Genomic DNA, 12517 nt, shown 5'->3' on the forward strand with positions numbered 1-12517 from the left:
TTGTCCTTTTACTTGATTTAAAAAATATTTATTTCCACATGAATATTCTCTCAGTTTTACTTGAAATCATTTGTTTTCCTTATTAATAAACAGAGCCCAAATGCTATATACATATTACACACCTTAATACAACAGCTTAAATTTTAATTTTTTTCTCTTTCGGTGGTACTGGAGATTGAACTCAGGGGTGCTTTATCACTGAGCTATATCTCTAGCCATTTTCATTTTGAAATAGGGTCTTGCTAAGTCATATACCTGAGGCTGGCATTACAGGTGTATGCCACTGTACCAGGCTAATTTTAAGACATTTCTTACTTAAAATAAAAAATAAAAAAGGGATTAGGAGTATAGATCAGACAGTGACGGAGTGCTTGCTTAGCATGCATAAGACCATGGAGTTGATCACCAACACAGCCCACCGCCATCCCAAAAAAGGAAAGAATGAACAAAATCAGTTCAACCTAATTGTCTATTGACTTGATAAGAAAAATGAATATTGTATGAACTTTAAAGAATGGGTTTATAAATCTTCTTTTCTTTTTTCGCCTATCAAATTCTGTATATCCATACATGGTCAAATACAAAGTCAGTAACATATGGAAGAGATCCAAAAAACTTAACTGTAAACAAGTGCCATTCACAGGATCCAACTGTATCCTATCATCTGGTTTTTCAAGTATCCTCATGAGATCCATGGAAAACAAATTAGTTCAAGTCCAGGAATTTCAAACTTTTCTTAACAAATCTATTCCAAATGGCCACTTTCCCATGCACTTTCCTTAAGCAGGTCAGTCACATCAGCATATTTTATGGCATCACTCAGAATTCTAAGATTAAATGCATAATTTAATACCAAAGGAATGAAGCAAGGACATTTTCAATGGTTTCTCCCTGAAGAGTAAATAAAACTAAAGCCCATTAGAGGTTTATTCTGGCTTCCTAGATTCCAGAAATCTAAAGTTCTCTCCTTTTTAATGCTGTTTAGTTTCAATCTGAGAGGGGGAAAAAAAAAATCAAACTTTCAATGTTTACCATTTCATAACCAAAAGACTGCTAAGTACACTAAACTTTTTTAAGCTAATGTTTATAAGTCATTTATTAGAGTAAATTAAAATCATTATTTAATTAAATGCACAAAATTTTGGCGAGAAGTTTAAAATTTTGTCAGGAGCTCACTTCTTACTAACGCTTGCTCGGTAAAGGGCATTACGACCAAAGCTCAGAAAAGACTTGAAAAGTCTGACGTATTCCAGAGATCAAACATAAGAACTATTACTTAATAGCTCAAAAGATAAATATCATCTTAAATGCTTCTAAATATACCACAGAAAAGTAGAAATGACCTACAGTATAACAGTTATACCTAAAGACTGCTTCTTTCTCAAGACCCAGAATTATTTTAGTTTATAAAAGAGAAAGTTGATCCTGAGTTTCTAATTCTGCCTCTACTCTCTGTTTCTGTCTTCTTACTCTGAGACCTTAAATCCCATGCTCCTTTCATTTTCTATTAGCAATCTCCTCTTTTCAAAACCTTTCTTTCCTTTTCCAGTTCAGATTCCCGTCTGGATTAGTCTATCTACTCACCCTTCTGTTTCTGTACCATAAAATTCATGAGTGTCAACCTCAATCGGCTACCTCTCTGCTATCTAATATTCCTTTTATAAGCTTCTTAGTTGCATGTTTCTCATTTCCCAGAACGGTCTTCCTAAAGTCCTCTTCTCTACCATGTGTGTCAATTATGCTGGTCAAAATACCTGCCACTCTAGAGCATTCTCAACCTGTTTGAATCAGCACTGAGTCCTCCCTACTATTCAATGAAAGAGATTTGATTTTTCTTAAAGCTAATTTCTCAGTCTATACTGGGGATCTGATAACTTCCCATTTTTGAAACATCTTGACAACTATTTCCCCTGTATATTCAACCTCTCATCTCTCAGAAACTGAATATAACTATTCTTGAGTCTTTTTGAAATAACCACACTACTCTCTCAACTCTTTACACATATTTCTCTCATCCTTTTCTTGATAGCTACCACTTATCTTCACTTCTCAACCCACTGCCTCCTCTTCTCCATCCCCTTCCCACTTCACTAATATCTACTATATACCCAGGTCATCTCTTAAGCACGACAGTAGCATCCGGGTTACCCACTAAATCGTAATTGTTTATCTAAGTTTTTAAATTGAGAACTTTAGAAACTGTATCTGTTCATCATTACTGTAACCACAAAGCCTGATATTAAAGAATTCAAATTTCTTGATTGGTTCAAAAAATCAAAACTGCGCTTATAACTGCAGGAGAGTTTTCTAATTGGAGTCTGTAAATTTTTTCAAGGCATCTATAAACATGCTTTTCAAAGACTAGGATACACTGCTTTCACCTTTCCTTACTTCCACAAATTTTGTGCCAACTTAATCTAAAGCAGTGATTTACAGGACTTCATAGTCCAAGAAAAGGTTTTAAAGTAGGATCAACATAAAGTTGCCAACTAAGAACTCAAATAAACAAAAGATCTTAACACTGTAGTTTTCACAAAATAATTTCCACACAGCCCCCCCCCACTCTCTCGGTGATGCTAGAAATTGAACCCAGTTTCCTAACCCCATGAATTCTCTTTATAAAATTAAAATGGACTTAATCTTGAATAAAAGCTTTTCCCAAAGAAAATACTTTCACTGAATTAACATATGATTTTCAAATACAACAAAGTTGTGAGATAAAATTTGTTATCACAGATACAACATATGTGATGCTTTTCTTAATAACTTTGTCCAGGGATCTATACAAGAGATTAGAATATGATGTGGAGCTCATATTCCAATTTTTTTTCTGATACTTCATTTTAGTCAGCTATTGGGAAAAGAAAGATATATATATATATATATATATATATATATATATATATATATATATATATATATATATATAATAAGGAACATGGAACTTTTTCATCCAATTTGAAATATTCCAAAAGAAGTAAGACAAAACACTTCCCCCTTCTCCTTTCCCACAGAGATAGGATAATACCAGTTTTCAGTAGGCCAAGAAAACTACATAGCAAGAATTCTTAAAGTGTAATACCCAAGTCAGTGATAGCAAATTAATAAATTTAAACGGAGGGAGGTTGCCTTCAACCTACTATACAGTAAACTTTGTGGAAAGAAATCGGCAATCTGTTTAACAAGCCTTCCAAGAGACCGTGATGCACACTGGTGTTTGAGATGTCAGCTCACATCTGGAAATGCACATCTTAGGGTCCTTATGCCCAAGATAGAAAGTTAATAATCAATCTCAGAGAGCTTCATAATGAACAGTTAAAACAGAACTACTGATAAAAAGGAGTCTTAGAATTAGCTCTCCATTCAGTGTAATACATGATTGTCTTCTAAGACTATAAATGTGAACAAATTTCTCTTTAAGATACAAATCTTTTGTAAATATATAATCCTTAGAAAGGAAAATATGAAATCACGGTCTTTATGAAAATTTCATTCCCTGTTTGGGCACATTGCAGGAGAGGATTTTTTTTCCTTGTTTTTATTTTTGTTTTGTTTTTGACAGATGTCAGTGTTCCAGAAAGCCTCAGGTCAGGACTGGCTTCTGAAACTCAAAATTATATGTTTAATGTGTCTCGTGATCATGCTTCCCTGCTGAAAGAATTCATTGGCTTCCAAAGGCAGATTATCTGCTAGACTGCTAGGCTAGAGAAGAGACAGTCAACTGTAAAAGATGATCATAATCTACTTTCTAGGTCTCTTAAATGATTCCAGTCTAGCATATGTCATACTTTTTCCTGGATAAGTGAACAGAAGAGTATAGATGATCTTCAATTTGTTTCTAGTATATAAAGGAATATCTACAAGATTCAGTCAGGAAAGGATACTTCTCTGGGATTCTAGTTAGGATCATTCTGATTCTCAGTATTAGAGGTCTTATTTTTGATAAAGAAGGAAGATTTGACAGTGGTAAACAAACACCTGTGCCTTAAAAGATCTTGTTAGGGATATGCCCAAATCCCATTACTCCTTTGTCCTCAAGATGGGAAAGTCAAAAATATAGTCACAAAAGGAAAATATATTGAGAAAGTTTCTTAAAGGAAGGCAAACTGAGTTTAGATGATATATTTTTCAAGCATGTCACATCTTCTAGAAAGGTAGCTAGGCTGGAAGAAGATACATATAATGCCCAAAATGTAAGGGATTTAGATTACTATTTAGGTAAGAAACTTGTGTAAATCAGTAAGGAAAAGATAGCAAGTATTAAAAACAACCATAGCAATTCAATGAAACCGAAGCGGTTAATGAGTAGAAAATACCAGTTCAATCTCATTAGCAATGAAAGAAACAGATCAACATGATGGGACACTTTTATACTGTTATGCATATGCAAGGGCTATGTTCACCAAAAGACATATACAAGAATGTTTCTATTACTAAGAACCTGAAAATCCACAGGCTATCTAAAACAGGAGAGAGAAGCAATGTGTGATGGTACACACTTGTAAACCCAGCAACTTATGAGGCCAAAACGGGAGGATCACAAGTAACAGGTCAGCCTGGTCACTTTAGCAAGCACCTGTCTCAAAAATTTAAATAATAAATGGTTTGAGGGTGTAGCTCAGTGGTAGAGGGCCTCTGGGTTTAATCACCTGGACCACAAAATTAAAATGAAATAAAACAAAAATAAGAAACAAGAGATATGCTGTGATATAATCCTACAAAAGATATTATAGAATAATGAAAAAAAATTTACAACTATAGTCAACATGTATAAATAACACAGACTAATCTTTGGTGAAAGAAACCAGCTACAAGTGTCTACATGCAATTCAAAAAAACAGGTGAAATTAATCTACAGAGACAGAGGTCAGCAACATGTCTATTTTGAGGGGTATAACACTGAAAGGAAAATCAAGAAAGCATTCTAGGATGCTAGAAAATGTATTATATCTTAATTTAAGTGGTGGTTACATGAACATATGTTTACATATTTGAAAATTCATAAATCTGCTTAAAATTTGTACCCCTTTTGCCCTAAAAGGCATTTTTCTGATTATAAAAGAATGTCTACTATACAACTGAATTTTAAAAAAAAGAAAAAACATATTCATAATCATACAATGTAGAGAATCAGTGATGACAATTTCATACATGGTAATATGTATACCATGATAGAATAAGCACACTTATGATTATATTACAAGCACTCTTTCATTATTTGAGTAAATATTTTGTTCCGTACAACAAACTAGATTTCTATGTGTTAAAGTACTGAGATAATAAATACATGTTCAGATACCAGCAAAGGTTACTGCATGGGTGAATCAAAAGAGCTTTGAAATATACTTCTATTGTTTTTATTTTTAAAAAAGGAAAATAATACATGTAAAGTTCAAAGCTTTTATGAGTTCACCGATTGTCCTCCTCTACCCAGCAATTTACTAAAATTTCATATCTAGTACCTAAATGGAAGTCAAGACATCCCCTAAGTCCAGTTTCCAACCCAAACCTTAAAAACAACATGTAACCTCATGGGTGTACCAACTGAGATTTAAAAAATAGAAGTCCCATCTATTTTAAGTATCTTTCACTAAGTAGCATTAGACACAGGTCAGTCATGTGGCCTATATTGGTATTTTCTATGGGTTTTTATTGAGAGCCACAGCCAAAGGGGACCCAGCAAACTTCCAGCTGCCAGCTGATGATTGGCTCCTCTTCGGTGATGCTCATTGGGCTGTTTCCCTGCCCTTTCAGATCACGGAGCTGCTCATTGGGGGACTTTTTTTGGCTCTTAAATCTTGCAATAATCTCCATTTACCAGATTTCTTTTTGATGACAAAAATGAGAGTATTATGGGGAGATAGAGAAGGTTGTATATGTCCTTCTTGTTTGACCAGGTCATGGGCTGCTTCCATATACTCACAAATTGCTGCAGATGCGGTTAGGGCATGGAAGACTTTACAAGGACATGGAGGTTTACAAGGTCAGTTAAATAAGGTAATACAAGGAGCTAATGAACCTTACGCTGAATTTGTAGATAGGCTTATTCAAACAGCTACCAGAGTTTTTGGGAAAACAGAACAAGCAATGCCATTAATAAAACAACTGGCTTACGAGCAAGCGAATCGTTGGTGCACAGAAGTCATTAGACAATGGAAACATGAAGATTTAAACACATATATTAAATTATGTAGAGACATTAATGAACAAGGGCAAGTCTTGGCAGCTGCAGTACAACAGGTTTTAGATGCCAGGCCAAAAACATGCTACAATTGTGAACAAACAGGACATTTTAAAAGGAACTGCCCCATAGGAGGAGGGTTTAACAAAACTAGGTATCAAAGGAGTAGAATACCGGGTATTTGCCCACGATGCCGTAGAGGGAGACATTGGGCAAATGAATGCCGTTCTCAAACCACCATAGAGGGTACTCTGTTATCAAAAAATGGACAAGGACCACGTGTCTATCCACCATATCTTGGAGAAAGGCATCAGGCTCCATTTCCAAAAAATGGACAGGAGGGCCTAATGCTCCGGGGCATTGGAGGAACCCAGCAACCACATCAGGGTAGTGCCCAGGACACATTATCCATTAAATCCCTCATCAGACAAACCAGAGGGAGCACAGGGTTGGACATCTGCGCCTCTGCCAGAGCAGCACTAACTCCAGAGATGGGAGTTCAAATCATTCCCACAGGGGTAAAAGGATCTCTTCCCCAAGGATCAGTAGGCTTATTATTGGGACACAGTTTTTCTACACTAAAAGGACTTATGATAAGTCCTGGGGTAATTGATCCTGATTATAAAGGCGAAATAAAAATTATAGCCAGTTCTCCAAAGGGTATATCAGTAATTTAACCAGGATGCTTTTTTCAATAACTATTTTATTATTGCCCTTTACTACATCATAAAGTCCTATTTTATTTTTTGAGCTCATACAGACCTAGGTTAATGTTTTGCTGATCAGTTCTATTTTTTGACTATAGAGTTTTTAAACATTGCAATGGAGATTTCACCTGTAAAAAGTTATAGGGCCTTAACTATTATGTTATGTGTTGTAAGTATTATATTACGTGTGCACACTTGTATTTTGTATTGTATGTTTGTATTTACGTATGTCCATACATCATATATGATGAGCGCTCATGAAAAAATGGATCCAAATTTTTTTTTTATTCACATGGTTTAATTTAAATTGGGTAAACAGCTGTGAGGATTGTTTTAATATGTGAACACAAAAGGAGGTTAAGAGATCTGTTTACTTTCACCTTTTCATTATATTTAATAATTCTGTTCAAGATAATGTAAATTGTTCAGAAAATTGTTTTCTTTTAGTGCCTTCTGGAATGTTACATAATTTTTTCTTTAGCCATTATTGCCAGAATTCCTATCCTCATCCCAGTACCGGTGAAGACAAAGATAAAACCAATCTACAGCTTCTGCAATAGCTATCACTGAACTGCTTACAGAACTTGTCTGGACTATGTATCACTTGTATGCATTGTGAACTGTCTGTTGGTGCAGCGACTTGTGATAAGTGTTAAGGAGGACTGAACCACTGAGCTACATCCCTAGCCTTAAAATATTCTATATGTGTGCCACTCCAAATGGTAGCTACCTATGGCTACTGAGCACATAACAGATTAAAATATCTGTTGCAATTGAGAAACTGCATTTTTAAATTTAATTTTAATTTTAATTTATTTAAACCTAGTCCCATGTGGCAAGAGGCTTCCATACTAGACAGAACAATTCTAAGGTTATTTACTGAGAGTCATGGTGTCATTTCTAGGAGTCCTCAGGACAATTCTGGAAGGTCCCAATCAAGACAATTTCTTTGATTAGCTTACTTTTAAGTTTTCTTTTTAATTTTATGACAGTCATGTTTCTCACTTTATACACTAGCTAAAGTCAAATTTGCATCCTACTTCTAGGTGAATGAAAGGCACAGCATGAGTTCTCTCTTGTGTTAACATTATTTCAGTTTATCATTAATTAATAATACTAATCTACATACCTGCACAGTCTTTTTTATTCTATGGGATGGACCTGGATACTCTGGAGAATACAAATCTGTGAGGAATAATGAGTTGATTAATGTCGATTTTCCCAGTCCAGATTCACCTAAAAGAAATAGGAGAAAAGTCTGTCAAACTCAACCACTTTAATCAATGTATATATAATACTATAAACAAATTTGCTTCATGCAAGTAGTTCTGATGGGAAAAGTTAACATTAGAAAATATATTACAAAAACTCACTATTAGAATAAGTATCTTGTCCTCAAGTTTGTTATTAATTAAATGAAATTTATATATTCAAGGATTCTTTTATAATTGTTCTATAATTTTCCCCATTTGTCTTTTACTGTATTGTAGATAGATGACATAGCAAATCCCACTATTAAAAATAAAATTTTTTTATTAGAAAGTAATGTATCCAAATGCTATAATTGGCAATTTTAACAATAATGTACTCCTAAAGACCAAAGTCGATCATTATGGAAAAAATTCTAGTTGGATTATATATTGTTATTTCAGTGAAATAAACTAGAAAATTATAAATATTTATTATTAAAAACAGAATATCCTCAGTAAGAAATAATGTAGCTATAAAAGTAGAAAATTGCTTATACGAAGAAAAATTAATCGCAATGCACCTCAGTATAAAACTTAAAATCACAAAAAATATTTTCTAATCTATCTACCCACATACCAATGAGTTTAAGTATAAGAATATCTCCCCTTCATGAGCCAGAATCCAAAAACGATGGTAGAAGTGTGCTGGGGAGAGGGAGTTGTTTGTTTTAAGCTTTCTACATTTCTGTGTGTTCTAAATTTCCTTTAATAATATTACATTATTTTTGCAAAATTAAAAAACATTCAAGTGTAAACATCAAAATGGCAAATAAAGAAGCTCCAAGCTCTTATTCCTCATAGAAACAACAAAACAAAATCGGCTGAACTGACCTTATAAGAGTGATTAAAAAAAACAGTGAAAGAGAGACTGAGGTTGTGACTCAGCAGTAGAGCTCTTGCCTAGCATGGATGAGGCCCTAGGTTCGATCCTCAGCACCACATAAAAATAAATAAATAAAATAAAGGTATTGGGTCCAAATACAACTAAAAAATAAAGTATCTTTTTAAAAAAGCGAAAGACCTATAGGAACAATAAAAAATGCCCAATTGAGAAAAAGTTATAGGCAAAAGAGAGCTTGGCATGTTTCTGAGTTCTTGTTTCAACCCTTCCATAGGTTTGTCTGGGTCTCAAAAAAACAAAAGCCTTGTAGAATGAATTCCTTCCCTTCAAAGAGAAGGGAAAAGAGCTGAACTTTCTTTTAACATTTTAATCAGTCTTAGCTCTGCAAGGAGTAGTAACAATTATCTTGCCTAATTTGGATCTCAGGTGGGAGAAGTGCTAAGAACCATTTATGAAAATGACAAGGAGACTACAAGTCTGCAGCCTGGGGCCACAGACTATGGTAAAGAGCTACAACAGACCACCTAAAGACCCAGAAGAAACAGTGGTGAAAGTCTTTTTGGAAATTATGACTTTCACCTTCAGAGAAGTCCTAAAAACTTAAGCTTTTACCTTGAGATGATCCTTAAGCTTAAGCATGCCCAGCCATGCCCACTCTATTAGCAGAGGACTGACTGCCCAGCACAAAACTGGTGGAAATGAGGGACAAAACTGCTACAAGATACCAATTACATATTATCTATTAGATTCACTTTAGATTTAAGAACTCAATGGGTTGAAAGCAGAGATTGAAAAAAGATATTCCAAGCAAACAGTAACTAAAAGAGTTACCATGTTACTACTGTCAGACAAAATAAACTTATCAAAAACTGTTATGATAGTCAAAGGACTTTCTGTATGTTGGTAAAAGTATCAATTCATCAAGAAGACATAAAATCTACATAAACCAAACACCAGGACTTCAAAATACATGAAGCCAGGCTGCGGTTATAGATCAGTTGTAGAGCACTTGCATGCGTGAGGCATGGGTTCTAACCTAAGCCCCAAATAAGAATAAATAAATATATTGTGTCCATATACAACTTAAAAAAAATATTTTTAAAAATACATGAAGCCAACCCTGATGGAACTGAAGGGAGAAATAGTTCTATAATAATAGAAATTTCAATACTCTGATTTCAATAATGAATAGAATAACCAACACATAAAACACATAAAAAGATCCATAATTAAAGCAGTAACCAAAAACTTTTCAATAAAGCTGGTCTCAAACTTGTGATCCTCCTGCCATGGGATTATAGGTATGTACCAATGCATCTGGCTAGATCTAATCTTTTGGTTACATCTGTACGCTTTGTAGTTATTATATTATGGGTAAAAATGGACTTTGAATCCAACAATAGAATACATAATTTTCTCAAATGCACACAAGACATTTTTCAGGAATGACTAAAACAAGTCTTAATAAATCCAAAAGAGCCAGGAGTGGTGGCATATTCCTGTAATCCCAGTAGCTAGGGAGGCTGAGGCAGGAGGATTACAAATTCAAAGCCAGCCTCAGTAACTTAGTAAGACTCTATTTCGAAACCAAAAATAAAAAAAGGACCAGGGATGCAGCTCAGTGGTAAAGTGCTGTGGGTTCAACCCCAGTACCAAAACAAACAAACAAACAAACAAATAAACTAAAGACTAAAATCTAAACTAAAGACTAAAATCAAATTTTTATTCCTTCTTAACAAAATGAAACTAAAACTCAGTAACATAATAAATTTATACCTACTGGAAAAATTTATACCTACTCGAAATTAACTAACACATTCTTAAATAATAAATGGGTCAAAGAAGAAATCATAAGAGAAAATAGAACATATAGTGAGACAAATCAAAATGAAAACACACATATCAAAACTTATAGGATGCAGAAAACAGTGTTAAGACAGAAAATTTATAGTTGAAAATGGTTACATTAAAATAATGATCTTATTCAAGAGTCTATCTTTATACCACAAAGAACTAGAAAAAGAACAGCAAATTAAACCCAAAGTCATCAAAAAGAGGGAAATTTTAAAAAGGTTAGTGCAGATATAGATTTTTAAAAACAATAGAAAAAAAGTAATAACAAAAAGAAGTCAGTTATCCAAAAGGATCAACAAAATTAACAAACCATTAACTAGAAAGAGAATAGAAAAAGATTCAAATTACTAAAATTAAAAATTAATTCTATTTTACATTACTAGGAAGGCAGAAAGAGTACTGTGAATAATTGTATGGCAACAAACTGGGAACCTAAATGACAAATTCCCAGCAACATATAACCTATGAAGCCTGAATGATGAAAAAGAAAACATGTTAAAGATCTATAATTAGCCAGGTGCAGTGGCACACACCTGTAATCTCAACAGCTGGGGAGGCTGAGGAAGGAGGACCACAAGTTCAAGTCAGGCTGATTAATTTTTCGAGACCCTGACTCAAAGTAAAAAATTAAAAAAAAAATGGAATGGGGATGTGGCTCAGTGGTAAAGCTCCTCTGGGTTCAAACCCTAGTAACCCCAGCCCCAACACATAAAAAGATCCATAATTATAGTAAGGAGATTAAAGCAGTAACCAAAAACCTTTCAATAAAAAAAAGTCCTAGATCAAATGGCTTCACTGGTAAAGTCTACCAAAAATTTAAAGAATTAAAAACAAATTCTCCTGAAATTCTTCCAAGAAATTAAAAAGAAAGGATGACAAGCCCACAGCTAATGTCATACTCAACTGCACAATGTTTACAACATTCTCTAAGAACCTAAGACATGATGTCCACTCTCATCATTTCTACTGCCTATTTGCAGATGACATGATTTTATACTTAGAAAAAACATGAAAGCTGTCGTATTTCTATGAACAAAGAACTACCCAAAAAAAGAAATGGGGGGGGGGTTTACCTTTAACAGTAGCTACCAAAAGAATAACACTTAGGAATATATTTACCCGGAGTTAAAGATTTCTACAATAAAACTCTGGAACAATTAAAAAAGAAATTGAAGATGATACAAATAAATGGAAAGAAAACCTGTGTTCATGGATTTGAAAATACTGATAAAAATGACCATACTGCCTTAAAAAGAAAAAAAAAACTAGACATAAATGCAATACCTATCACAATTCCAATGACATTTTTCAGATATGGATAAAATAATTCTAAAATTCACATAGAACCACAGAAGACCACAAATAAAGAAATCTTAAATGAACAAAGCAGGAACTACTATACCATCTGATTCAGATATCTTATACAGCTATAATAGTGCAGAGAACAGAAAAACAACATACTAGCATTAAAATGACATAAAGACCAATGGAATAGATTGGCCCAAAATAAAATCTACAAAAAATTAAATTTATTTTTAACAAAGAAGTCAAGAACACACATTAAAGATAGGATAGTTATTTCAATAAATGTTATTAAAATCTGAGTATTTGCACATAAAATTATGAAAGCAGACCTATAGCCCACACTGTATTAAAAAATGAATTACAGATTTAAATGTAAGAC

The 12517-nt window shown here is 33.7% G+C and overlaps 1 protein-coding gene across 4 annotated transcripts in view; it reads right to left on the minus strand.

Annotated features, from left to right (window-relative positions):
* Septin7 (septin 7) overlaps positions 1-12517 on the minus strand; it is a 107023-nt gene that overhangs the window by 48470 nt on the left and 46036 nt on the right. For all 4 annotated transcript variants that reach the window (XM_040291843.2, XM_078039858.1, XM_078039857.1 and 1 more), the window contains one exon: positions 8018-8124. In XM_040291843.2, the coding sequence (XP_040147777.1) occupies positions 8018-8124 (107 nt within the window). The remainder of the gene's footprint in view (positions 1-8017; positions 8125-12517) is intronic.

Source organism: Ictidomys tridecemlineatus, chromosome 2 (genome assembly GCF_052094955.1).
Source record: "Ictidomys tridecemlineatus isolate mIctTri1 chromosome 2, mIctTri1.hap1, whole genome shotgun sequence".
NCBI lineage: Eukaryota > Metazoa > Chordata > Mammalia > Rodentia > Sciuridae > Ictidomys > Ictidomys tridecemlineatus.